Source organism: Eriocheir sinensis, unplaced genomic scaffold (genome assembly GCF_024679095.1).
Source record: "Eriocheir sinensis breed Jianghai 21 unplaced genomic scaffold, ASM2467909v1 Scaffold1253, whole genome shotgun sequence".
NCBI classification, from domain to species: Eukaryota; Metazoa; Arthropoda; class Malacostraca; order Decapoda; family Varunidae; genus Eriocheir; species Eriocheir sinensis.
The window spans coordinates 43043-71012 of record NW_026110577.1 but is presented as its reverse complement, the minus strand read 5'-3'; the positions used below and the strand labels follow the sequence as shown (position 1 = coordinate 71012).

General features: G+C 41.1%; 3 protein-coding genes across 4 annotated transcripts; 1 reads left to right on the top strand and 2 right to left on the bottom strand.

Annotated features, from left to right (window-relative positions):
• Nucleotides 1-4017: 4017 nt before the first annotated feature.
• On the top strand, nt 4018-7858 carry LOC126989642 (uncharacterized). Of its 2 annotated transcripts, none has more exons than XM_050848244.1 (9): nt 4018-4120; nt 4637-4766; nt 4956-5011; nt 5179-5321; nt 5925-6097; nt 6316-6493; nt 6632-6778; nt 7034-7186; nt 7487-7858. In XM_050848244.1, exons 2-9 carry the CDS (start codon nt 4681-4683, stop codon nt 7682-7684), a joined length of 1134 nt encoding a protein of 377 aa, XP_050704201.1. In that variant the 5' UTR covers nt 4018-4120; nt 4637-4680; the 3' UTR covers nt 7685-7858. The 2 variants fall into 2 exon arrangements, with proteins under 2 accessions (XP_050704201.1, XP_050704200.1); XM_050848243.1 differs by having other exon boundaries at nt 4019-4120; nt 6313-6493; nt 7487-7852.
• Nucleotides 7859-8698: 840 nt separating this feature from the next.
• Nucleotides 8699-13612, bottom strand: LOC126989641 (LYR motif-containing protein 2-like). Its single transcript, XM_050848242.1, has 3 exons — nt 13100-13612; nt 10566-10706; nt 8699-9751 (listed from the first exon to the last, which is right to left on the bottom strand). Exons 1-3 carry the CDS (start codon nt 13136-13138, stop codon nt 9671-9673), a joined length of 261 nt encoding a protein of 86 aa, XP_050704199.1. The 5' UTR covers nt 13139-13612; the 3' UTR covers nt 8699-9670.
• Nucleotides 13613-18507: 4895 nt separating this feature from the next.
• Nucleotides 18508-26935, bottom strand: LOC126989640 (uncharacterized; the record flags this gene model as incomplete). Its single annotated transcript, XM_050848241.1, has 3 exons — nt 18508-19016; nt 21789-21892; nt 26797-26935. Coding segments are annotated over 3 exons (519 nt in total), but the record flags the coding sequence as incomplete, so codon positions are not given.
• Nucleotides 26936-27970: the final 1035 nt, after the last annotated feature.

Here is a 27970-nt window from a genome sequence, read left to right as displayed (position 1 = left end):
TCTCCTGATTTCATGAAGGCAGTTTTCATCACTCATATTCGCCCTATCTTGGATTTTGCCTCTGTGGTTTGGTTCACTGGTTATCCAGGTGACAGTAGGCTTTTAGAAAATGCTCAGAGGAGGTGGCCTAAGAAAATTGTTGGTATTCATGATCTGCCGTATAGTGAACGTCTCGCTAGATTGAGTCTTTACTCCGTTAAAGGAAGGTTGATCAGAGCTGATCTTATTATGGTGTTCAACATTATGAAAGGGTTTTGTCCTAATCTAGGTCACCTTTTTGTTAGAAATCATAACAGAGACACAAGAGGCCACTCCTTCAAGCTTTTTGTTCCTCGTTACAACTGATGTTCAAGCTCGTTTCTTCTCAGTGCGGGTCATTAGCATTTGGAATAATTTACCTGAATCAATTGTCGTAGTGAATTCTGTTAATGCTTTTAAACGACATCTCGATACTTCTCTTGGTCAAATTTTGTATGATTTTGATTGACTTTGGGTTGTTGAGTATCACTTTGAATTGTAAAATTGTGTCCTGTGCTGTGGTCTTGACTCGGGATTGCCAACCTGACTGCATTGTCTTGCCACTTGCTCAAGAGTATTATGGCAGTGGTTTGTGTGGTCTTGGTGATGCTGCATTAGCCAACCATCAGATCATCTAAAGGACTCTCTACTTGCTGTCTTGGTTGGTGGCGTCACTTGATTCTAGCTAGGGTTCTCCCCATCTAGGTAAGAAATCTAGATAAGAAATCTATTTAGCAGTGCAAGTGGGGACTTTAGGGTTGTGGGAAGCATTATTTTCACATTCCCACATTTATGGAGGGTGTAATAAAGTATGGAGGTAATTAAAGAACCAGGAATTCATGTGACAACATCAGTAAGTAGGCAGAGGCCGGGGTTGCTGTCTGGGGGAAGATGTGTGCTGCAAGGGAGTAGTGGGTGTCTGGCGAGTTTTGATGGTTGGGAAGGGGTATTATCACTTTTTTTATGTTTGGCCTATGGTGCTAGTAGGTTTTCTTGGTGGGGCCTGGTAGTCCGTCCCAGCCTGTTGTGGTACAGACATGTTTATGGTAGCGCCAGTTGCATTACTGGATGACGTAACCTTGATTTCAAACTTAACTGTAAGAGAATTGTTATGACAGCAGGACTCCACCGGCCGACTGCCATGGGAAGGATGAAGGCCCCCCATAAAACGTTTAGAGCAGATGTGATTGAAATGATTGCTTATTTCCCTTCTTTTAGGTCAAGTACCTACTAACCATTTATGCAATGAAAGGATTCTAATAAAAAATGGCCAGCACCACAGAAAACTTTATTTTAGAAGGTCGACTCTGCATGGCAAACATAGCTGCCATGAATGCACCCTTATATTTATAGTAGAACCCCCAAATAGTTGTTCCAACTTAGGATTTACAAGCCTTGAATAATTTTGTTCTCCACAATCATGTTTCCTCTCTTTTGTCCATCCTCCAGCTTTAGCAAGTTGTCTCTTCAATCTTTCTCCAAGGCTGAGATTCTTTTTATAGAGGGTGGTAAAACCTTTTACTGCCCGGTAATTAGAGGTTATGACAATGATCTTTCCTTTCTGAACGATCTGGTGAGGTAACCTTGTCATTGTGTTTATGTAATTTTGAAGTAGTTCAGAACTGTGCATCCAAATCTTTTCCTTCTGAAAGCTCTGTTAGATTGTTTCCTTCAATTTGATATGACTTGTGACAGTTGTTTGTGCATTTAGCAATGAAAACACTTTCTATTTTGCAGTTATTGTGCATACAGCTTCACCCATGAGCTGGTGAAACAGAATGAGAAAGTTAATTACCTTAAAGATTCAGGAAAAAATGGTAATGTACTGAGAAAGTGGAAAAAGTGTAGCAGATCTAAGGGCCAAGAATGGAATGACTGAATCAATGATCTATAGAATATTAAAAAAAAAACAAAGAAGAAAAACAAAGTACACAAATGGCAAGTTGAATCTTTATATGAAACAGGTCACAGTCAAAAACCATAATAGAAATTGAACCTGAAAAATGAGGAGTAAAGAAAAAGAAATGTCAGGCAGCAGTGTCACCGAGGGAATTATCTGTGTAAAAGCTAACAATTGTTTGAAGAACGTAGAGCTAATGCTTCTAGCACAAGACCAAGTCCTGTGAGAGAGCTTCTTGGCATCAATGAATGGTTTACCAGGTTTAGAATAAATGATTGGATTAATGTTGATGAGCATATAGAGGCAATAGAGAGGTAAAGATAAAGTTGAGAGCATGTGGTATAGCTGTGCATTGTGTTGGCACTCATCTCCATCACAACATCTCTTGAGTCTGTGTATTGAGAACTCAGTACCTTGAGACACAGGGCTAGGCTAGTGTGATATCCAGGTTACCACAGTTTAACTTCCCTTTACTTGCACAAAAAATATAATCATTAATTATTGAAATTCCAGGAGGATTAAATATTTCCTGAACCCATTTCTGAGGTAGAAATGCAAGCAGATTTTTTGCTAAGAAGTTATCAGTATTTTTTTACCCTTCCAGAAAATAGCAGCCATGATGATCGTAGGAGGCCGGTCAGACAGGGCAGGTAGAGAGCATGTGAGGGAGAGGGATGTTGAGCATGGCAGAACTGTAGGCAGGAATACCACATCAGCCACCACACCAGTGGGGGAGGATGTCCTCTCCTCCAGCCATGATGACATATTCACCAGTGAGGTAATGTTGTGTTTGTTTGGCTGCTAAGTATATTTTTCTGGGTGTGAAAGGGGCTACTGTTTGAGGGGGGGTCAGATCATTGTTTAGGTGAAGTAATGTTGTTTGGTTGGGTTGCTTTGTTAGTGGCTAAAGCTGCATTGTAGCCTGGCACAGGTGTTTACATTTTTTCTACCCAAGGAAGATAAGTTTTACTAAATTGCTTAAATAGATTTGAAGTAAGTTGAATCCCTATGGTAAAGCCTTCACTGTGGTGAAGTAATGAATGTTGCAATTAGTGCTGAATCACAAGACAGCTTGCAATGTATTGTTGCCTCTCATTCTTCAACACTAAATATCCTCGGTCTATCCTTAGCTCAAAATCTCAACTGGAAACTTCACATATCCTCTCTTACTAAATCAGCTTCCTCGAGGTTGGGCGTTCTGTATCGTCTCTGCCAGTTTTCTCCCCTGAACAGATGCTTTCCATTTATAGGGGCCTTGTCTGCTCTCATTTGGAGTATGCATTTCACGTGGGTGGGTGGGTGGGGGTGGGGGGGGCTCACTCACACAGCTCTCCTGGACAGAGTGGAGTCTAAGGCTCTTCGTCTCATCAGCTCTCCTCCTCTTACTGATAGTCTTCTACCTCCTAAATTCCGCCGCCATTTTGCATCTCCTTCTATCAATACTTTCGTGCTAACTGCTCTTCTGAACTTGCTAACTGCATGCCTCCCCCCTCCCGTGGCCCTGCTGCACACGACTTTCTACTCATGCTCATCCCTATACTGTCCAAACCCCTTATGCAAGAGTTAACCAGCATCTCCATTCTTTCATCCTCTTGACTGGTAAACTTTTGAACAGCCTTTCTTCATCTATATTTCCTCCTGCCTGTGACTTGAACTCTTTCAAGAGGAGTGTATCGGGGCACCTCTCCACTTGAAATTGACCTCTCTTTTGGCTACTCTTTACTGTTATCTATTATGGGAATGGCGAGTAGCGGGCTTTTTTTTTGTCATCTTTTTGTTGTTGGGGCAAGAAGGAAATGTAAATGGCTTGCACTAGTTATTTTATCTCAAAAATTGTTATACAGGGAAAAGTCTATCTGTTATTTCATGCCTAATAATGTATTAAAGTAACTAGTCTTTCTTTTTACTGATATTGAAAGAAAGCTTTTATAAGAATATTTTGACCCTGAAACAAAAGTCCTGGGAAATTTTAGTTTTGGAGTTAAACAAGAAGCTATTTAGATTCTTCAGTTCAGTTAATATCAAACAGTCATGTGTTCAGGTGGGTAAAGGGAAGTAAAGCATCAGTTTGTTACAGTTCCTCTTGTCTTTCAGGCTGTAATGATTGCTGAGTGTGATGGGAGTCCCACAACACTGCTGCCACTCTTCACTATTGTCGAAGGAGAATATTAAGACCAAGAGATATTATTTCCTCTATTATAGGTACGATAATTTAGAAAAAGAGTTACAGAGGCAGTAATTAATGTTTGTGAAAGTATAAAATGCAAATGCTAAAATTGTAGAGAAACATGAAAATGATAAAATATTGTCACATGGGAAATGCAGTGTTTTCATTTTTTTTATGCTACTGATGCATTCCTTATTTTATGTGGAAGCTGAAAAGACATGAATATGAGCATGGTTAGGGAGAGGTACCTGGACAATTTCTTATATTTAGCTAACTCTTTCACACTCAACCAGTACACATTTATAAAGCAATTAACACTTCAGGGAATAGGCTTCCAAGCCCTCTACCCAAACCACTTTCAATAAGTTTACGACCAATAGGGAATATGTGAAGTATAGATTAATAATTCCAGGACTCTGGGATACTAAGGACTTAGTTAGACCTTCAGTTTTCAAGATCTTATAATTAGATAATGGCATATGAACACTCCATTAATGCAATAAATAAAGCACCCTAAAAATTGTTATTGTTTCATGCAAATAATATTCCAGGTTATCGATCATGGAATAAGGACGGAGCAAACCAATCAACATGTATGGTGACATTCAACTTGATTTACTTTATAGTTTTCCTTATATTTCTTGGATGTGGACCTGTTCTTCAATACAACATTTGTCTAAAGTAAGTTGGAGCAAAGTGGAAGGTAAAGTTTTGACTGTTTAATTGGCATAAGTGAGAAGAGGTAACTTGTGGCACTGTTTAGAGGTGCCTCTCCCCTCCTGGTGTGTTCAGTGAGGATGGATTATGAGGATCACAGTTTGGCTAATTTTAACGATCATGCATATTTTTAATGTTGGTTATTGTTTTCAGGAGGGACCAGGGGATAGGAAACCAATATACAAATGTGAAAAATACTTCCTTTAATGGTGAGTAAAAATGTTGTTAGAACTTGATGTGCTAATATAATACTGTGTTGAATATGCATTCCTATTAACAAAAAATACCTGATATCTTCAAATGTTAAATATAGTAACAGTGTTGTGAGTAAATTATAAAGAGTTGGTTGATGCTGAAAACTTTATGAATCTTTCAGTTTATGAAGAGCCTCAGTGGTGCTCCGGGAGTCTGCTCTTCGTGTACATAATTCCTAGTCTGCTGTTCTTCGTCTCCTACTTGGTGACCTGTGTTATTCTAAGGTTTGGGGAAACAGAACATCTCCAGACACTCCTAGAGAGGGTAAGGAGAATCAGATTATCATGAAACTTCAAAGAAAGTGAGGCCTTTACTATGCAGTTTTCATAACTTGCGAGAAAGATGTGTCAGGAGTAATTATTTTATAACAGCCATGGAGGGTACTTATTTCTGTCTTCCCAATTATTTTTCACTCCCTTCTGTGCTGCTGTGCAACACTAAGGTTTAGATGTATGTTTACTATTAAAGCCCACTTCACACTATCACTCACCACCATTGACACTTCCTTTTATACCGAGTGTTCATCACTCAAAAGTGGCGGCGTGTACATGATGCCAGCAACCAGACACTAACAAAAGCGGGCACTGGCACTGCTTGTCAGCAAGTGCCATTAGATGGTGGTGAGTGGTAGTGTGTACAGGACTTAAGACCAAAGATGCTTTGCTGCAGTGAAGTACTTTGGAATTTCTGGATATTATCATCAGGTCAGAGATAAATCCTTCCAAAGCTCATGTAAGGATAGACCATTTTATGTAATATGCACAATATTATGAGGAAGATAGCCAGTTGCCATGTCTGATTTCTCTTCTCAAGGTGTGGGCCATTTTCTTGTAAGACTGATATCTGCTAATGGATGTTATTCATTAGGTGTACCTCCTGGCCTCCTGTTCACCGTGGGAGCTGGTCAAGCAGCGGCGCATCTGGTGCACCTTCCTGGCGTGGCTGCTGGCGGGGGTGGCGTGCCTGGCGTGCTCCCTGGCCTCCATGATGCTGCACATCGCTGCCGCCAAACACATCCCATACTCCTTCATCATTCCAAGGTGGGAGGGCTAACCAGGACACATTACTATTTTTTATACAACTGTTATATTATTTATTGTTAAGTTTATTTACACTTTTACTGGAGTGCACTATTTTTATTTTACTTAATTTACTAAGAGATATCTTAATCTATCGCAGATATCATTAAGCTTTATGTCATTATTTTTGTACACTCACATTGGTTTGGTGCTTAAATGCGTTATTTTATTATCAGAAGCAAGTCCAGCAAGGTGGTGCTGTGGACTGGAGCTCTGGGGCTGCTGTGGCTCCAGGACTTTGTTGTGGTAATGAGTGTGTTGCTGTACTGCACCCAGTGTCACCTCCTCTCTCGCCTCCTCCACATCACCAGGACAACAATATACCAGGGCGACACTCCTCTCATACTCATAAAAAAGGCAGGTACTTTTTCTCTCTGAATGGATATTGTAAATTTACTTGTTTAAAGTATAGAATAAAAATGGCTGATTAATTTAGATATTAATAATATTACAGCTAGGAACTAACTCATTCAAGAAATGTATTTATAACCACAGCAAATTGAGGAGACATCCAGATTTTTGCGACACTTGAATCAGGAGTTGGGGCTGAGCGTTGGGCTGTTCCTGTGCCTCTTAGGTTTCAGGCTGACCACTGGTGCCGTCAGCCTTTTTTCCTTCCTGAAGCAGTACATCCATCCTGAGGTGAGTCACTGAACACTGTTATTATCTGTGGTCCTCAAGGGCCATCATTACCACCATCATTACTCCCCGCCCTGTGGAAAATTACATAAAGAACTTATTTAGCTTTCAGAAACAAGTGTTATATACAGTAGTTGTATCAGTTGAATGGACTCACTTTATCCACCAGACCTTATCATTTGTTGTTTTCATGAATAACATTTACTTCAACCTGACTCAGTAGTACTATGAGGGATCATTGCTGGTGTTTCCCCACAGAATGAACTGGTGTGGCTGTGGCCCACTCAGGACTCGAAGCTGACATTCCACTTGTTGGCGCTGGTGTTTAACCTCCTGCCCTGGCTGGTGCTGACAGCCCTGCCTCTCTGCACTGCCGCCAGGGTCACCAGCAACTACCGAGCTCTTAACAAGGTGAGGCGATGGATGCAAAGGCTTGTATCAACTAATTGCATGATGCAGTGTCGTGCCTTCCTAAGGTTAGAATATAATGATTTTCAAATTTTGAACATGTTGATTAAGCATAATTATTTATGGAGCAACAATTATGAAGTAAAAAATCCTGTTTATCCATTTGTGAGAAATGCAATCACAGAATCACTTGCAGTATTGGCAAGTTACTGTTAGTGATTAGTCTCATTATTGTTCTGCATTCTCTTTACATGTTGAAGTGACCACTGACTCCATAACCTTTACCTATGTCTGTTGCTTCAGGCCGGGAGTCAGCTTCATGGCCGACCTTTTGGCTACCAGTCCACGCCCCAGCAAGACATCGACTCCTTCTTGCTGTACGTGACCAGCCTGCACCTCCATGCCAAGATACTGTGGGTGCCGGTTCGTACGTACTTCTTGGTGTCCATATTTGTACTCCTCCTTATGGCCTTCATCATACTAAGCTACCTTTACTTTTAAAAATAACAGGGTAATATAGTTGGTGATTGTAAAGCTTTGAAGATAAAGCCTTTCTGTACCTACTATTGAAGGCATAGATTCTGAGAACTTGTTTTGGAATCTTACCTCTGTCTCCATCTTAAAGGTTCCCACTTGACTGTAAAATCATGAAATGCAAATTGTCTCAAGAAAGACAATTTATTTCATCCTTTAGTTAATGCATGTCTGTAACAATAGATTAGAAAGCTGTCCATGGTTTGTGGACATTGTACCATAAACTAATCACATAAATGCTGTACTTGTTAAGTAATGAACTTTATATTTTGTTACAAAGATCTGCTTGAATCATAGATTATATAGTGCCTGAAAGTAATTTATAAAAAGTGAGATATTGCTAATCTGCTGAGCTGTGATACACAAGTCCATTTGAGATTAAAGGAGTAGTTGTAAGATGAGATGGCTACAAGTAGCATGAATACATTGTAAATTAAAATATGCCGAGTTAATAACAGTTCGTACTCGTAAATAACCCCAAAACCTCATTTTATATTTAATTTCTTCAGTGGTTATGGGTTTTCTCCATTTTTCTCATAAGCTTACTTTCAGACTGATACAAATGTTATTTTAGATAATTATGTACAGTTTACTGAACATTTTTTTTCGGATTGAAAGTAAAAACTATAATTTAGGAGCCCAATTGGAGGAATTATGCCGTTTACCTGACCACTGAGTGCTTAGTATATAATGCTGTACAGTTTTTTTTTCACTGAATCCATATCCTTACGCCTTGATGCTGACAGAAGATTTTTGCTTTCCTTGATATTCTTAATAATATATATAAATAAATCTTTTATATTGATATAATATATTGGTGTGTTTTTGTTGGAATTAAATCCCCAAAGCAACAGACTGCCAGCCAACTAATAAGAAAGGTAGGGCAAGATAGTCACAAAGGGGTGCACATTTTTATTAGAAAAGCCTAAAGCAACAGACTGCCAAACAACTAATAAGAAAGGTAGGGCAAGATAGCCACAGTGGGGTGCACATTTTTATTAGAAAAGCCTAAAGCAACAGACTGCCAAACAACTATCGAGATGGACAGGGTGGGCCGGCTTGTTCCCATGTCTTGCAGATCATGTCCAAAGCTTAACATGTGAGATGTGTTGCTGGTTGTATGTTTGCTTTCTGTGTACCATTCAAATCTTTTTATCACTTTAGGTTAAATTTTAATAATACTCTTAATTACAATAGTCTTAATTACAAACATATCTTTGATTGGTTGATACATATTGAGAACTTTCATACTTTTCAGTTATAAGACATAGTGTCTGTTGTTTATTCATGGTTCAATTAATGTATGTCACAAATTTAGAATGATCATAATTACCCTTAACTTTCACAAACAAGAAATAAGAATGTAAACAGTATAATGTACATAATTATGAAAAGGAAACCTAAGCAGATCTTTCATGCTGTAGCCTTTCGGTTGTCAGAAAATAGGTATTGACATGAGCTGTGACCTTGTTCTCTTGGATAACAAGGCCAGCAGTACAAACAAGTGACAATTCCTCATGACTTCCCCACCAGCATTACTTTTTTTCTCCATTGCATCTGTTCTTATCCCTATTATCTCATGACCATAACACCTGGATCTCCTCCCTTGCTGTGCCTTTCTGATAATTCTTTGCATGCTCACTCCACTATTTTCTGGCTGCTCATGCTACATAACGGTTTCACTTCTTCCGCATAGTACAGCTGCCATGAAGAACACTCCATGGAGATTCACTGATGACCTAATTGGTTTTTGAGGGGTCTCCGAGCATCAACAATGAAAATAAATAATATACTACAAATGTCTTGGTAAGAAATTTTAGTAATGGTTGTATATAGTATGAGCGACAATTTTTCAATGCTATAAGATCTTGGGGTGCAGGCTTTTTACAGTGTTCGGATATGTATGTACAAATTTACATTTTTACATATATAACGTGATTTTCAAATGAGCAATTATCCATTTGCTCGCTTGATTGTCTTCTCAAGCTCCTCTAACTGTTGCTTCCCCTGCATGATCAGTCTCTTGATCACCTCCTGTGGAAGAACAAAAAACAAGTCAGTAAATAGTATTAAACTTTAATCTCAATAGATGAAGTGAGCTTCCTGTGGTGCCATTTAAACATAGCCATTTATGAGCTTCGTTGTTACAAGGGTATCATTGTATTTTGGGCTATCATTTTTAATACATTCAGTGACTATATAGAGAAAATTGTATTTTTTCGGTATCTGAAATGATTATGTGGAAAATAAAGTGGTCACTGCCCCACACCTAGATCTTCGGTATCCCAAGGTGGATTTCCACACCAGGTGCAATTTGCAACTTATTCACACGAAACTAGCTTTTCCAACACATGCTTTGTTTACAACTTTACAAACACTGATGTTTCAGCCATCTCACCACTGTACAAGACTGCACTCCAGAGTCATATAGATTTATATTTATACGGCTCTGCTTTACTCCAGCTCCCCTATGGTGTCCAAGTCTTTAAGCAAGAATTGATCAGAATTGCTGATAAACTGAAAAAGCGTTCCTTGGGTACGAAATAGGCATTATTTTTTAAACTTCAGACAGTATTTTGGATTTTCAGCTTTTCTGGATGAGGTCTCTTCTAATTAGTCAGATTAATAGAGGGTTTGCTGTATATGTAATTTTTTTGTTCTTTACCGCCAACCATTAGCTATATATAGATAATTTTTTTTGAACAGGTCAAAGATGATAATTGATGGTTTGAAAAGCAACACACAGAAATGGTCCACTGCATCAGTGGCTGTAGGAAGGGCAGTGTTTGGCCCCAGCCTGTTGGTGCCATGATGATAATGCAAAGGAAAGCTGGTCAGACCACATTACCTCCTCCTCATGGTGTCTGTGAGCCTCAAAGTCTTGCCGAGCCCACTCTTGTATCTCCTTCCGCTGAGTCTTGTCTGGTAAGTGTTGTAGTTGCCGCAGGATATTTCTATACAACTTGATGGCTTCTGTTCGTAGCATGAACTGGAAGTATTGGTGGTAAAGTAAATATATCATAATAGAAGTGGAGGATATGTATGGGGGGAGGGGGAGACATAATTAAGCCTTGATTCCATAATTCTCAGTGTTCTAAATTTTCAGTAATGGACCCCATCACTGCATTACAATATAATAGAACATGATTTTAATTCAAGCATACATTCTTGGTATCAAAGATATAGCCAGTAAAGCTTAGGTTGATTATGGCAAATATTAGTATTACTTCCATGATGGTGACATGAGAACAGTTATCAGATGGGGGGGAGGGATGAGTTTTGGAGGAGGGGAAGAAAGAGGGAGAGAATTTGGTTTGAAGATAGTTAGTGTCATGTGAAATACATTGTATGAAAAGGTTATTATTTTGTGAGTCCAGGGTACTAGAAGGTATCTGCTGCTTACTTCAAAGGATAAGAATGACTGTCATGAATAATATAGGTAATGTAGATGGTAAGTGTTGCTGAAAAGTTTTGCATCAAAATGTACAGTGGTCAGGATAGGTGGTGTATAGATCAAGTTGGCATCATATACTAAGCTGCACATGGCCTTGGTGCTCATCTCTGTCTCGTTGGCTCCTGAGCCAACCCATTACCCCAGGACGCAGGGCAAGTGTCACATGCAGTTTACTATAGTTTATGTTTCCTAGGTATCTCCAGGTAGGTTTTTATTGATCAGCCTAAAAGGGAGGTGAACAGCTGAGTGCTGACTGTTCTAGGCTGGCAATATGCCCGGGCCCATGACTTAGTGGCTAGGCATGCTAATCACTAGACCACAGAGGCCTGGGATAAGTTTAAAGGAATTCATGGAGAGTATGAACTAACAAACTTGCAAAATTAAAGTAAAGAAAGTTTTGAATGGCCAAAGTAGAAAATAAAGATAATAGCTACCACAACTAATAATAATGATAATAAAATCATATTATTTATTTCGGTAATACTCCAGAAGTATGTCTACTGGGCAATGCAAAGTATATTAAGAATTTATCATAAACAATCAAACCTAACTAAAGAAATTCTAACCTAATCTTACCTAACCTAACTTAACTAAATCTAACCTAGTCATATATGGCCTGTGCTCCGCTGCCAGAACGTGATCAACACACCAAAATAAATTCCTTGATATATCCCCTTCAGACCATATTTGAAGAAATAAGTATCTCAAATATCTCTCAGACAAGTAACGTCCAATGGCAAAGTAATACGGCAGTATGTTGTAGGTGCACACAGTACTTCATACAGCCCCATGGTGTCATTTACAGTGAGATATGTGTGGCTCTGGATTAATGCCCCTATTTCTCCAGTTTGCCACTTCTTATGAAGAATTCTTTAGTGCTAGGCAAGTAAAACCCTGATCATAGGTAATAGGTGGTGTGCATGAGAGTAACTGTTCACCATCGCAACGGGGTTACTACTTACAGATACTTACAGAAGACCTCCTGGAAGAGGCTTACGCCTGTGACTCCAGATCTACGTTAACAACTTGTGGCAGTGTGTGGTGGACGATTTGAGCCTTGTAATTATATTTCAAATCTTGGTTAGCCCAGAATTTATCGAGTCTGGATTCAAACTGAATCACTGTTGTTGCCGTCACCACCCACTCAGGCAGTTGATTCCAATTATTCACTACTCTACTTGGGAAAGCATACTTCCTTACATCCAACCGTGATCTTGACTTAAACAGTTTCAATGAATTTCCCCTACTCCTGCTTTCTTCTCTAAGTTTCAATATTCCTCTGGTACATGCATCATCATATTTCCCAGTGAGTATCTTATAGGCCTCAATTAGATCTCCCCTTGCTCTTCTATATGCTAGCGGGTTAGAGGTAGCCAGTATTCTGTAAAACGGCTTGTTGGGGAGCTTGTTCGCTTTATTGCCGCACCCCAGCACTGCAAAAGTGGATGCCATTCTGACAGAAAGTCTGTCTTGCAGCACCAACGTGGAACAGGTCAAAAGAAGAAGAAACGCAGTTGCCTCCAACTCGGCCCTGAGCTTGAACTTAATGAGTTGTGCATGCAACCTATACAAGTTTTATATACATTTTTATTAGTAATCAAGCCAACAAGTGACAAACAACAATTTCTAAGACTGCTGAGGTTTGCTGAACAATTGCCAGTATATCACTGAGGGAAATTGAGGTCAGATCTGATGTTTAATAGGTACTGAATACCTTGATTATTCCTGCACCTTTCTTTCTTTGCGCTCTTTCAAGAGGAGAGTATGAAGACCCTTCTCCATGCAATACTGACTTATATTTTGCTTTCTCATTTTATTTTATTTTGCTGGAGCAACGTCTAGCGGGCTTTTTATTTGTTTAATGCCCTTGAGCTGCCTCCCTTGCTGTAAAAAAAAAAAAAAAAAAAAAGCCTGAAGCCCGGCCTTACCCTTTTCAGGCTCATCATCTTGGGCGGCAACTTGCTCATCGCTGGGGTGTGCAGGTGCTGGGTGACCAAGTGTGGTCCTGTGATGCAGGGTCTGTAATTCTTTTTGTGATATGTGTATTGCTTCTTGGATCCTAGGTCTTCTTCAGTGTTTTTTGGGTCTGGTGAGGAAGGCGTTAGGTCCTAGGTCTGGGAGGAGAGTTTTGGTGTTTTTCTTCAGAGTTATGGTGTATTTCTTCAGTAATGGTGTTCTGCTTCAGAATTATGGTGTTTTCTTCCGAGTTATGGTGTTTTTCTTTAGTTATGTTTTTTTTTTCTTTAGTTATGGTGTGTTTCGTAAGCTTCTTCTTCTTGGGTATTTTATGGGGCTAGTTAGGCTGTGGGGCCACAGCCTCTAGAGCCCCGTCAATGGTAGTTGTTATCAGGTGTTGTTTTTTTGTGTTGGCCGTTCTGTTACCAAGGTGGGCGCTGGTTAGGCAATGGGACCCCGGGGGTTGGGAAGGGTCTGTGTTTGGGTCGCTTGTGCTCCGGTGTTTGTTTACAGTGACGTCAGCTTATGATCACAGAAAACGGTATTTTAACATAAACATAAGAACATAGGGAAACTGCAAGAGGCCGGGTGGCCTACACAGGGCAGCTCCAGAATCCCCCCCACTACTCACGATGGGTGAGGTGTAGTTACAGGGGTTACAGGTAGAGGCTTGATCCTCGTTATACCGGCGGTACTAGGCACACACCAGTACCCTGTCACCTTACTGCACCCACACCTCACTGCCACCTGTCGTCCTCGTCCATGTAGCTATCCAGTCTACTCTTAAAACAAGCTATCGTCCCTGCACTAACTATGTGATTGCTGAGTCTATTGCATTCCCCCACCACCCTATTACTAAACCAATGCTTGCCTATATCTCTCCTAAATCTATACTTTTCTAATTTAAATCCATTACTGCGAGTTCTATCCTACTGGCTAATTCTCAGTACTTTACTTATATCGCCTTTGTTGTAACCCTTGACCCATTTGAATACTTCTATCAGATCTCCCCGCACTCTTCGTCTCTCTAGTGAATGTAAGTTTAGATGTTTCAGCCTATTTTGATTAAATGTTTCAGCCTATTTTGATAACTAAAGATATAAATGAATATCTTGTGTGTGTGTGGGGGGGGGGGGGTGGAATCTTCATCTATCTCTTTCCCTCTCTCTCGTTTCACATGCCATGGTTACAGAGGTATTTTATTTTATGTAATTTTGCAATAATGTTGAATATACAAAAGACAGTCCGAAAAGCACTGCCTCCTTGAAAATGCAAATAATGATAGCCTCTTTTGTCTTTTCCTAATATTTTTGTCTTGAAAGAGCCATCTCTTAAGGAAAACAGATTGAGAGACTGGCCAGTCCTCGTCGACAGACTGACTAGGTCGGCTAGATTTCGATCGCCGATAGAGTCGGTCTGTCGGCAGGGAGGGAGCAATCTTTTCCTGGACAAGGTCAAGGTCAAGTTTGAAGAAGGAAAACAGAAAAAAGTGCTTCTTTAGTTTGTGGTCTACGTAGCCGTTTCTACTGAAACCTGCGGTCTACCACCATTTTTTACAATTCAGCGTGCATTCTACCTCATTACAGGAATCTTATACTGCAGGATAATAATAATAATAATAATAATAATAATAATAATAATAATAATAATAATAATAATAATAATAATAAACAAGCTGAATAGTGCTGATTAAAGGTTTTATCATTACATGACACCATTGAATATCATCAAAATATAACTTTAAAAAATGCTAAATAGCATATCAACGTTAATAATACATACTTATGAACAATGCTAAACAGTAGGGCCTACGTCAAAAAAGAAAAAGAAAAAGAAACATCTAGATTTTCTAACGGTACATACTTTGTATATTCTTTAGGAATGTCACAAATATATCAGCTGCATCATTTCTGAGTATTTTCCAAGAGATATGATCAACGTGTGACTGAAAAAGCTCGCTACTAACTCATCTCTTTGTCTTTAAAATCTTTGTTTTGGCATCCAACCATGATCTTACAGTGTGTGTGTTGTGTGTGTGTGTGTGCTCCTGTCGCTGGATCTACGTAATGTTGTAGGTGGTTCACTGTAATTATTTCCTCGGTAACTTACGAGACAAAGCACTTCGCGCCATTCCTTCAGTTCTTGTCATTACGGGAAAAAATGTTGTATCCAGCAAGGGAAAGATGTAATTAGATAATAATTTAGCTGTTTGCTGGTGTCAAGAGAGCCATTCAGACAGAGTAACAAATAACTTGACCAGCAGAGTGGTGTTATGTATGTAAACATTTATTTGAGCAAATGTTTCGTTTTCAAACGGTGAATTTTTTGACACTTTAGAGAAGTGATTAGGTACAACGTGTGATGCGCCACGAGAAGGAAAAGTGGCCACAATGATTTGAGAGCATACAGACGAAGGACACATTCAGGTCAATGCAAGTTCACGAAAAAATCTTGAAAATAAACTAAATGTTGAAACAGATGATCGCAAGAGAACGGTTTGTCATTTTCTTTATTATCAGACGAAGAAATGCTCTGCGCAGGCCAAGGAAGAAAAATGCTAATGCTAAACCAAAATTGAAATAAACAAACAAGGAAACTTGAAGACGGGAAATAACACAATTTAGCAAGGAATAAAAAAACGCAGCCTCGGCCTTTTCACGTCAGCCATTTCCCAGTCTGTCCCTCTTTGTCCGCCTGTTGTTCCCTCCTGTTCGTGTGTCCTGGCCAGTGTTATTTCTTGATTCTTATTTGTCTTTTATATGGAATCTACTTTTATCTATTATCTTACCAATTTTCATTATTTCTTATCAGTTATACTTTAAGGGCTGGGAGAGGTGGCCTTGATCCTGAAGAAGGTCAGATCCATGGCAGATCGAAACAGAAGGTTCAAGTACTGGAGGCTCATTACTTTGTCACGACACATTTCAGATATATAAAAAAGAGAAAAGTCATGAATGAACCCTACTGTTGCAATCATTTTTACGTTGTTGGCGTTTTGTGTTTCCTGAAACCCAACAAAGCGGAACTAAAACGACTGCACGAAACAGAAGGGACAGGTGTGTGTTGTGTTGTGGAGTGGCTGAGGAACACGGCCGGCCTCAGTATGTGATTAATGTTGTGTGTGTTGTGTAGCGGTAAACAAACTTGGCAGCATAAGATACACATTTTGAAGGCAGCTGTGTCGCCGTAAAGTACCTGTGGGCCGCCACCTGTGTCACCTCGTGTGCCCAGGTGGTCATTTCGTTGCCTTCCCTTCTTCACCTCCAGCACTTTGCAGCCCTGTAGCCGCTTCATCATTATCCTTTCACGCACTGTTTTGAAGCGTGGAACGTTAATGAGGTCCACGTGTCACCAAAAAGGCTTCAGCTCGTTGTAATTAAGATGAGGACGAAAACAAAGCTAATTTATGAAGCTGAATGCGAGTGAGACAATACGACGCCATTACTGCACTCCGCCACCCAGGTCTTTACTGTATTGTACCGCTCGCACGTCATGTATGTTGTGTAAGGGTCCATTGTTGCCTGTGTCCTGTTACGCACTGCCGCTGCTGTGGAAAGAGCGTGTAGGATGACGTTCATTCAAATTGTTGTCGGCACCAAGTCGGCACCGCCTTCAGCGTTGTAGCAAGTAAATGTCGACTGAATTTGGTACATCAGAAGTAAGTTAACAAAATATGCTGATTTCATGTTGTGCATGATGGGACGTTTCGTTACACGATGACTATGCAATAAATTATTTTCGAGCTGAGCAGCTCCTAGTGGGCTATTTTTTTGTTTTCTTTGTTTATTGTCTTTGAGCCGTTACCTACATCATAAAAAACACAGCAACAATTTTTTTTCCGTTAGTCACTGAGGTTATCAATCCATCAATCAATGGGGGGATTCGCATGGCGTCACCTCGCCCACCCTGATGAGCAAGGTCAGCTTCTGGGTAGCGTGCGACATGCCCATATAGCCGGAGTTGGCGTTGACGGACTATGCAGGTAATATATGTCGAATCAGTCTCACGGAGTAGTCACCGGTTTGATGCAAAGGTATTCCAGCGATATCCCATGACTCTGCGTTGACACTTCTGGATCTGGATCATAACGCGCAGGGCAACTTTCAGGTGCATACCACGCATATAACACTTATTACCAAAGGCATCAATACGCCTCTCCAAGTCCCTATTTATTGTCCATGTCTCACAGCCATAGAGTGAGACAGGGAGCATAAGGGATTTGAAGATCCGGATTTTTGTCCTACACAGGTATCGACAACGCCATGTAGTACTCGTGCTGAGCGAGACCATAACACCGTGGGCCAGGCCAATCCGCCGTAAGACTCCTGGCGAGACCCACCGTTGTTCTGAACTATAGACGCTACCAAGGTATGTGAAATTTTCCAAAATCTCAATGTCCTCGCCACACGCATGGACAGACTGTACTGTTTCATCTAGCAAGCCTCCAAACACCTGTACCTTGGTCTTGGCCCAGAAAACCTGGAGTCCCAATCAAGGGCTTCGCCTCCTCGTGCACGTCTCGAGAGCGATCACCAGAACCTCCAAGGACTCCACAAAGATTACTGTATCATAGGTAGAAACAATGTCAGTGACTCTGGTATTGCCAATAGATGCTCCACAATGACTCTGGTCCACAACTTTGTTCAGTACCCAGTCCATACAAGTGCTGAAAAGCGATGGGGCAAGGACACAGCCCTGCCTTACTCCCGCATTCACGAGAAAGAAGCTGGACAAGCCCCCTTACACACACACACTTCACAGTATTCTCAGTCCCAGAAAACAGGCAAAACGGGGGTAACGGTGGCTGAGTGGTTAGAGTGCCGGTTCCGCGTTCCCCGCGTCATGGATAATGCGGGTTCGAATCCACCTCTACCACATGGGATTTTTTAGTCACCGTCGAGTGACCTAAGACTACTCACATGCTGTCCTGAAGACCACCCATCAACCCGGACTCTAGAGGAACTGTCCAAGGGAAATCAAGAATGAGCTCCGGGGGGCAGCATGAGCCAAGAATAGATGGCGCCTCCATAAACACTTGCCTGCACCATGACGGGCTGGGGCCAACCTAAAGAAAGCCTACCGGCGATATAGGCCAGGACATAAAAAAAGTCAGCAAACCAATAGTCCTTTCAGGAATCCCTCGGAGTCGCAGGAAATCCCAGAGTGCCTCGCAATGCACTGAATCAAACGCCTTCTTGATGTCGACATTATTAAGCTGCAAGCCCTTTCGAAACTCACGTCGGCGCTCCATCAGTGCGCGAAGTTCTAGGATACAGTCAGTTGTCGACTAAACAGGCGTGAACCCAGACTGTTCAGGTCTCTGCAGCTTCAGCAGCTGGCTGCGGATCCGCATCAGCAATAGGTTATGATACTCTTGTAATGCTACTTTGTACTTTTATTAAATATATATTTCTCTGTATGAATTGTTTGTAAAACCTTTAAATAATTATACACTCTAACTCTCCTATTCTACAGTAGCACAACACAGTTTGCCATACTACACTCAATCATCTATTCACTATCCTCTTAATTCTAATCACTTTTTGGAAAACCACGGATGCACATAAAAAAGTCCCTTCTCTATATTTTTTTCAGACTTACAGCCAACACCAACTACTCTTCAGCAACTTCGTCCTCCAGCAGCTCCTCCTCCAGTGGCAGCTCCTCCTCCACTGGCAGCTCCTCCTCCACTTGCAGCTCCTCCTCCACGGGCAGCACCCCTTCCTCCTCATACTCCGTGTATATCCCCTCTTCCGTCTCGTCCTCGCGAATTAGCCCCACCATGCAGATGTGCCTCTTGACGCAGGGGCTCGGGCAGCACCTCTCCTTCTCGCCGCAGTAGCCGTCGGAGGCGCACAACAGGTCCTTGGGGTCGCCCTTAGCCAGGATCTGTGCCGCCGAGAACCAGGTGAGTGAAGGGTCAGGTGCAGCGTTACAAGACTATCGTACTCAGAACATTGCATTTATCGGTTTCAGGCCCCAAATCTGTTGTGGCCACACCAGTAACGCTGTCCAATTAAAGATAAGTCCCGTAAAGTATCAATATTTTTCTGTTATAGTTATTGATCAGACAACGATTAATACGATGTGCTAAGTGTGAAAACCTGGCAACTTTGGTCAAGTGGCGAGGTGTAGTGAGATAGTGAAGCAGCCTTTTATTATGAGCAGTTCTTAGATCGGTACTGTCAGACGCCTCCGCCTATCATATCAACTATTTCCAAAGGCCAAAAGGGAGAGCAGTCGGGTTCTAATGAGTGTTTTTGTCAAGTTCATGATACAAAAGAAGGATCATACAACCACCAGGGTCATAGAACTACCCATGGAAATGCCCCAAACTCCCATGAAAGTCTTGTCAAATATGTGTGCTTGGCCCTAAATATTTCCTGCTTCTGAGGTTCATGTTTGATTGTTACATTGGGTTTCAATAAGTGGATGTAGATTTCTCACATCAACTATTTTCAAAGGCCAAAAAAGAGATCAGTCGTGTTCTAATAAGTATTTTTTTAGGTTCATGGTACAGAAGAAGGGTCAAACTACCACCAGGGCCATAAAACTACTCATGGAAATGCCCCAAACTCCCATGAAAGTCTTGTCATTTGTTTGCTTGGACGCCAAAATGTTTAATTATATGGCTCTTATTATGTTCTGCTTCAAAGTTTTATGTTCGATTGTTATTTGTGGTGTTATTAAGTGGATTTTGAGACAGCTCTTCGGTAAGTGACTTTTATATACGACAGGGCAACTACGTGGGAGCTTCCTTGGGGGTCCGTCGGGAGTGGAGGCGGCGGGTGAGTGAAGCGACGCGCCCCTGTGTGTATGCTCCCCGTTAGTTAATTAGTTAGACTTTTGTGTATTAATTTATTTTTATTAGATGGGGATACTTTATAGAGAGTGTTTTTTAGGCTTTTTGATGAGTGTACAGTTTGCATTTTATTTTTTAGGGTAATTTTTGTCTTTTTTTTTGTCGTTTCTCTTTGGTTAGAAGTCGATAATTTACGTAATACGGCTTGCAGGGGTTTTGGTGAGAGCGTAGCTTCATTTATTTGTTTCAGTTTTGCATCAGAGTTAGAGTTGGAGAGTGCGTGTTGTTTTGAAGCTAATTTTTGTATGAGTCAATAGTCTCTGTCTCTTCTTACATACTTGGGATACCTTCTTTTTGATAGGGGTGGATAGAGTACATTTCCGGTGGTGTTTTTTTCAAGAGTCAGCTGTTTTTACTTATTGAGACCTGAATACGGTGACGCCATAGCTAGTGGAGGAAGCCTTAGCTGCAAGTTGGTCTGATCCTACAGCAGCGTTGCCAAAATATCGTACTCAAAACATCGCATTTATCAGTTCTAGGGCCCAAAACTTTCTTACCCACACATATAACGAAATTCCAATTAAAGTTTTCGTTAAAAGCATTACTTATTGGCGTTTGTTTGCGATAGCCGTGACTCAGAACCGGGAAAATACGATGTGCTGAGTGGCTGAGTACGATAATTTGGTAACCCTGTCCTAAAGGCATATTTTTTTTGGCACGTGAATAAATTAAAGTACGGAGGAAAGCGGTTAGAGAAGCACTATTATCGCTGTCTTATTAGTGAAGATGGAAATGGTAGAGGAAAAGCGGGAGTGGAAAAAGAAAGATAGAGAAAAAAACACGGCAATCAAGAGACGAAGCCAGGAACAATGTGGCCTTCCCGGAAACCATTGAAAAAGGCGCTTCCCCGTTACCTGAAGAAGCCCACACACACAAAAAAAAAAAGAAAAAAAAAAGAAAAAAAAAACGGAAAAAGAGGAAGAGAAAGAAGAGGACTGAGCATTAATGAGAGAGAGAGAGAGAGAGAGAGAGAGAGAGAGAGAGGTGGGGTGGGGTGGGTGGGGGGGACGGTACGCAAGGCCTCCCCTCTCCCCCTCACAAAAAAAAGAGATAGGGAGAAGGATACTAAGGGATACAAAAAAAGAAAGAAAATGAGAGAAAAAGAGAAAATGAAATATGAGTGTGTAGGGGGAGGGGGAAAGGTATGAATTAGTAAGGGAAAGAATGAAAGTTTTTTTTTTGCGTGTGTTAGTGTGTGTCATATAATTAAACATTTCGGCGTCCAAGCACACATATTTGACAAGGCTTTCGTAGGAGTTTTGGCCATTTCCAGGGGTAGTTTTATGGCCCTGGTGGTAGTTTGACTTTTTTTTGTACCATGAAAGGAAAGGGACGCTAGTGATCTCCTTTTCAGCCTTTAGGATTGATATGAAAGGAGGAAGAGTCTAAAAATACCTTCCGTCCAAGCACACATATTTGACAAGGCTTTCGTAGGAGTTTTGGCCATTTCCAGGGGTAGTTTTGTGACCCTGGTGGTAGTTTGACCCTTCTTTTGTACAATGAAAGGAAAGAGACACGAGTGATCTCCTTTTGGGACTTGAGAAATTGATGTGAGAGGAGGAAGAGTCTGAGAATACCGATCGACCAACCTGTAAATCATATCGGCACCTCAGTTCTCTCGTTTGAAAAGAACCTCGTAGAAATTGCTGGGATTTTCATAGACTGCTTTGTGATAGTTTTACCCAACTTCTGAACCTTGAACGGTAAAAATCACTCATGAAAACCCGGTTAATCATCTCTGTGGGCTTGAGAAATATCCGTGACGGGAGCCCGAGGAGTTAGCAGAACCAGTCACTTACCAGAGCCGGGGTGGTGTTGTTGAGGTAGATGCCGGAGCTCTTACATATGTGCTGGTCCACTGGGGGGCAGGCCAGGGTCTTGTGCTCCTCATGGTCTTCCGGAACTGTGTGGAGGAGGAGGAGGAAAGGGGCTTGATGCTGGTGGTGGTGGTAGTGGTGGTGATGGACGGAGATGGTGGTGATAGCTGTGGTGGTGTGTGTTGGGGGGGGATGGGGTGTGAAAAGTTGTGGTAATAATGGTGGGAATAGTGGTGATATGTGGGAATGAATGGTATTGGTAATGGTGGTGATGGTGTTGTTAGTGGTGGTGTTAGTAATGAAGTGGTGATATGTACTTACGTATGAATTATAGGAGCGGTGAGTAGCGGGCTTTTTTTTTGTACTCTTTTTATTGCCCTTGAGCCGTGTCCTCTGACGTTAAAAAAAAAAAAAAAAAAAAACTGGTGATGGTGGTCATGTCGAAATGGTGGTGATATCGTTAGTCAGACAAGGAAACAGGAAGAAAATTACGAGATAGACAGAAATGACGGAGAAGTACAGCAAACAGACAGAGACAGACAGAAACACCCACATCCACCACCACCGTCATATAGTGGTGACATGTGGGTATAAATGATAGTAGTGATGGTGGTGGTGGTGATGTAGAAATGGTGATGTTAGTTGTGGTGCCTCGTGCGTGGATGTGGTTAGAGCTTAGTGATGTTAAGTGATGAAAATGGTGATAACTGTAGTAGTGAGAGGTGCTGAATGGAGATGATGATAATGGTGGTCGTAATAGTGATGATGATGACGATGGTGTTGATAGTAAAGGTGATGAACTCTTAAAAATGTCGACAGGTAATTTTGTTGTTGAATCATGGGAAATACTGCGGTGGTGGTGATGGTGATGGAGAGGCGGAGGTGGCGGTGGTGATGATGGAGTTGCAATTGGATGAATAAACACTCGAAATAACAATAGATACAATCGTCAGCGGGACTCGAAGGGGAAAGTGGCCGCGGCTTTGATAGTTTTGTTGGTAATGGGGGTGATTATTGCAGTGGTCACGGTCATGCTGGTGGTGGTGGTGGGTGGAGGGTCGTGGGTGAAGGTCATGGGGGTGAGGGGGTGGTTGGGTAAGGGTGGTGGTGATGGTGAGGTGGGGGTGAGGTTGGTGGTTAGTGGTGAAAGTGATGGCAGTAAGGGTGGTGGTAGTAGGGATGAACTAGCAATAGGAGTGGAGTGGAAGATGGTGGTGATGGGTGGTGTGGATGGGGGTGGTGGTGAGGGTGGATAAGAGTCGTGGTGGTGGTGGTGGAGGTGGAAGTGGTGAAATAACCATAGCAACGACGATTAACACGGCGTATCCTCATTATATAAGTTCCCCCATGAATATGAATACCCTGTCAAAACTACATTAAAACTTGCAGCCCCGGAATATGCATGAGGTAGGAGAGCTATCGCGTAAATAAACGGAGGAATATGCATGAGCTGGATTTACGTTCGGCAGATCCACGTGAAATAATAAATGTTTGTTTTCCTCGTTAGCGCAAACACTAAAACAGCCGGAAAACAAGTGATAATTATGTTGTTGTTTTTTTCATTATTTTATCTTCAAAGCGAACTGTGCCACTCGAAGCCTTTGTATTTATATTTAATTATCTCTAGGAAAATACCGGTGAAATTTTACTTGTATTTAATTAAACTTTTTTTTTATCCTTCATATCGAGATAGGAATACCATCATGGCTATCAAAGAAACGTTACTATAAATCATGGCTAGTTACTTTCACCCACTATTATTTTTTGCATCTACTGTCTCCTATTTTTATCCTATGTTTTTTCCTTTTCCTTACATCCTTCATCACGACCACCAATGTACCCAATGTCCTTCACTACCGGCTGTTCTTACTTTCCCTTCTCCGCCGTTCCTTCTCTCTTTCCTAACCTTTACTCTTTTCCCTCTTTTCATCCTATTTTGTTACTTTCCTTCACATCTACCATCATGACTACAAATATTCGTTACTGTCCTTCAATCTCTGTCACTCTTACTCTCTATTCTCCACTGTCCCTTCGTCTAGTTCCGTCTCCTTCAGTACCCACCGCTGTCCCCTCTAGTCTCGTCTACATATCTTTAGTTTCTTTTCCTTACATCCTTGATCACTACACATATACGTTATTGTCCTTCATTGTCCACTGGTCTTCCTCACTGTTCTACACTATCCCTTCTCCTCCTTTACTTCCCATCCCTTCACTGCCCACCTCAGCCACTCAATCTTACCATCTATTCTTTACTATCCCTACCTCTCCTTGCTTCTCCTTTACTAACCACCACTGTCAGTCACTCTTACCCTCTATCCTTCACTGTCCTTTCCTCTCCTACTTGTTCCTTTCACTGCCAATCACTCCTACCCTCTATTCTTCACTGCTCCTTCCTCTTTTTTCCATCCCCACCACCGCCAGTCACTGTTTCTCTCTATTCTTCACTGTCCCTTCCTCTCCTCTCTCCACTACTGTCAGTCACTCTTAACCTCTATTTCTCATTATCCCTTCCTCTCCTTCCGTCCCCTTCACTGTCCACTCCCGTCTCACCCACCTATCAGCACACCTCACCGTTCTCCAACACCCGACACTATTGATTCAGCATATTTTACCACTTTCCTCCCCTCTGCTGCTGTCATTCCCCACACATTAGCTGACCAGACTCACCCTGTCCCTGTTTCTCTTCCGTCATTTCGCATTGCATTTATTCATTAAGGTTCTGTATATATTTTTAAGAGGATGAGAAGGGTGTTATGCGTCATCGAAATACATACACATTACAATATCCCTTCCCACGCATACTTAGTTGTTCTCTTACGTCTTTTAGATGCAACACGAACACACATTATGCTACACTAATTTTCAGATACATTCCCCATTAGTAAAGTAACACCCCTTAACAAGACACCCTTAACTCCTTACACCATATTCATCAGTACTTATTTATTTGCTGATACACTTATTCGTTACACTCATTATGCTACACCAATTTCCAGATACACTTCCCATTTGTAAACTAGCACCCCATCCCCTCATCCCATTACACCCTATTCATCTATACTCTTATTAACAGATACACTTATTCTCTACACTCCCTTCAATAAATTTCTTCTTTTTCAACCTCTTCCACTTATATTTACACCTGAATGAATAACTCTAAAATATACCCTTTCATTGCAGGCCTTATATAGGTTTGCTTTTCATCTCTCCCAAATACACTCACACTTGATATACACCCGCTAATTATGTCCATTAACTACACTTTTAATGGGTGTTCTTTTCATTCCATTCTCATCCTCGCAGAGCTGAATTGTTCTACCTTGAAACCACACTCATTGATGGTAGTATTTTCATCCCTCTTTCGTTTGCACTCACAAATTAGTTACAGCTCTTAATTACTTAGCTTTAATTGGCATTATTTAATCGCCCTTCCACTCATAGCTGAATTACACCTCTGAATACGATTTTAATTACATCTCCTAATTACATTACTTAATTGCACTCCCTTAATTACATAACTTATTTTCACATTCAGAAATTGCACTTCATTATTATATCACCCGAATACACCTCTCAAATACGCCCCTTAGATAAATATATACACCTCTTGGCTACACTTTCACAATTACACTTCCTAATTGCACTACTTAATTACATACACTTATAATTACACCTCCCTTAATGCGTCCACAATTTCATTCCTTAATAGCACCACTGATTACACTCCTCACCTACACCCCCTTTAATTATAACTCAACGATACCTGTTTAATTATGCCCCTCAGTTACACATTCATAATTACACTCCAAACACCACTTAATTATACTCACTTTATTACAGCCCTTTATTTATGCCTCTCATTAACACCTCCATAATTACACTTCATAAACCACTTAATTGCACTCACATAATTTCATTCATTAATTGCTCCCCTTAATTACGCCCTTTAATTGTACCCCTTCATACCACCTTTTATTACCACTTTAATTACCACTTTTTTTAATGACCCTTGATTACGGCTACAGGTAATTACATCCCCCAATCACACCCTCTAATTACCCCTACTAATGACCCCTTGATTGCTCCTGTCTGCAGGTAATTACACTTTCCTAATTACACCCACTTAATGACCCATTGATTACTCCTGTCTGCAGGTGGTTACACTTTCCTAATTACACCCACTTAATTACCACTTATCAATGACCCCTTGATTACTCCTGCAGGTAATTACATCCCCAATCACACTCTTTAATTACCACCTATTAACGACCCCTTGATCACTCCTTTCTGCAGATAATTACATTTCCCTAATTACACCCACTTAATTACCACTTATCAATGGGCCTTTGATTACTGCCAAAGGTAATTACACCCCCTCAATCACACCTTGTAATTACCATCTATTAATGACCTCTTGATTACTTCTTTCTGCAGGTAATTTCTCCCCTAAATACAAATACACTGAAATTCCCCGCTCATGACCCCTTGATTAATTCTTTCTGTAGGCAATTACGGACCTTTAATTCCAAACTTTTAATTACCACCTATTAATAACCTCGTGACTACTTCTTTCTGCAGGTAATTTCTCCCCTAAATACAAATACACTGTGAAATTGCCCCCTTGATTAATTCTTTCTGTAGGTAATTACGGACCTTTAATTCCAAGCTTTTAATTATCCCCTTAACCCGGTAGCTGCGGGGGTCATATTTCTTAGGTTAGGTTAGGTTAGGTTAGGTTAGGTTAGGTTAGGTTAAGTTAGATTAAAGGCCCCTCTAAGCAAAATAATGAGAAAGAATCATCACTCACGCAAACCATTTCATAATAAATATAAACGCATATGTGATCAGTTTATGCATCATCTATTTTGGGAGGTTTATATCATGGCATAAATTTGGCCCGTCGCTGCTACACGGTAAAGCCACAAATTTGGCCCGTCGCTGCTACCGGGTTAATGAGCCTTTAATTCCACCTTCCCGCAGGTATACTCACGCGGGAGGGAGCCGTCGTCGCAGCAGTAGGGACGGCCGTAGACGCACCAGTACCGGCAGCTCACGTGCTCACTGGGCTGCTCCTCCCTCGGCTCCTCTGTGGGTGAGTGTTGAGAGTTATTTTTTGCTTGGTTGGTTTTTCAGTTTATTACGCTGTTGTTTTGGTGGTGTTGGTGGAGGAGGAGGAGGAGGAGATGATAATGATGATGATGATGAAGATGGCAAAAAAAGATGATGAAGATGATGAGTATTCAGTTTAAGCGAAAGAGAATGAAGTATTTGAGGATGGAACAGAGAAGGAAAAGAAAAGAGTGGGAGAAGGAGGAGGAGGAGGAGGAGATGGTAATGATGAAAATGATGAAGATGGCAAAAAAAGATGAAGATGATGAGTATTCAGTTTAAGCGAAAGAGGATGAAGTATTTGAGGATGGAACCGAGAAGGAAAAGAGAAGAGCGAGAAGATGAAGAGATGGAGGAGTGAGGAGGAGGAGGAGGGGAGAATGGAGGGCAGGGAAGGAAGAGGACTTTTGTGGTTTGTGCAAGGAAACATGGAAACATGGACGAGCGGGCAGCAGAAAGCCTATCGGCTCATTACTAGGCTGCCTGCTTTCAGTGATTTAATCAATCTGTCAGCCAGAGGAGTGGCTCGGGAAGGATTAAAGGACTGCTGAACGTACTCGTGGATATGTTTGAGGTCGGTGATAAGAAAGGAAGAAAAAAAGGAAGAAAAGAATGACGGGTAGAATTATGGCTTTAGAAAAACATGAGTGAAGTGAATGAAAGGAACGACTGAAGAAGGTAAGATTGAAAGAAGGTGGCGACTGAATGAAAAGTTGGAGAGAGGAAAGGAGAGAGGGACTGAAAGGAAGGACGAAAGTAGAAAGTGAATGAAGGAGGAGAGAGTTGGGATGGAAAGCATAGTTGGTCTGAAAGGAAGGACGAAAGAAGGAAGTAAAAGAAGACAAAAAAATCGGAAAATAAAGGAAAAATGGAATAAAAAGAAAATAGCCTAATAAAAGGAAAATAAGAATAAGTAAACTGAATGAGAGATAGAGGGAAATGATGGAGTGACCAGTGGCATGGAACGAAAAGAGAGACAAAAAACGTGAGAGGAGGAAGACGATGGGAAGGAAGGGAAGCAAGGAGAGACAGAAGGCGAAGGAAAAGGTTGAATG

Coding starts and splice junctions, on each gene's coding strand:
- LOC126989642 (XM_050848243.1), top strand. CDS start 4,681: ATGGTGACATTCAACTTGATTTACTTTATAGTTTTCCTTATATTTCTT. Junction 6,494..6,631: donor CTCTCATACTCATAAAAAAG/GCAGGTACTTTT, acceptor TTATAACCACAG/CAAATTGAGGAGACATCCAG. Junction 7,187..7,486: donor ACTACCGAGCTCTTAACAAG/GTGAGGCGATGG, acceptor CTGTTGCTTCAG/GCCGGGAGTCAGCTTCATGG.
- LOC126989641 (XM_050848242.1), bottom strand. CDS start 13,138: ATGAGCAAGTTGCCGCCCAAGATGATGAGCCTGAAAAGG. Junction 10,707..13,099: donor AGATGATGAGCCTGAAAAGG/GTAAGGCCGGGC, acceptor CAATACTTCCAG/TTCATGCTACGAACAGAAGC. Junction 9,752..10,565: donor ACAGACACCATGAGGAGGAG/GTAATGTGGTCT, acceptor GTTCTTCCACAG/GAGGTGATCAAGAGACTGAT.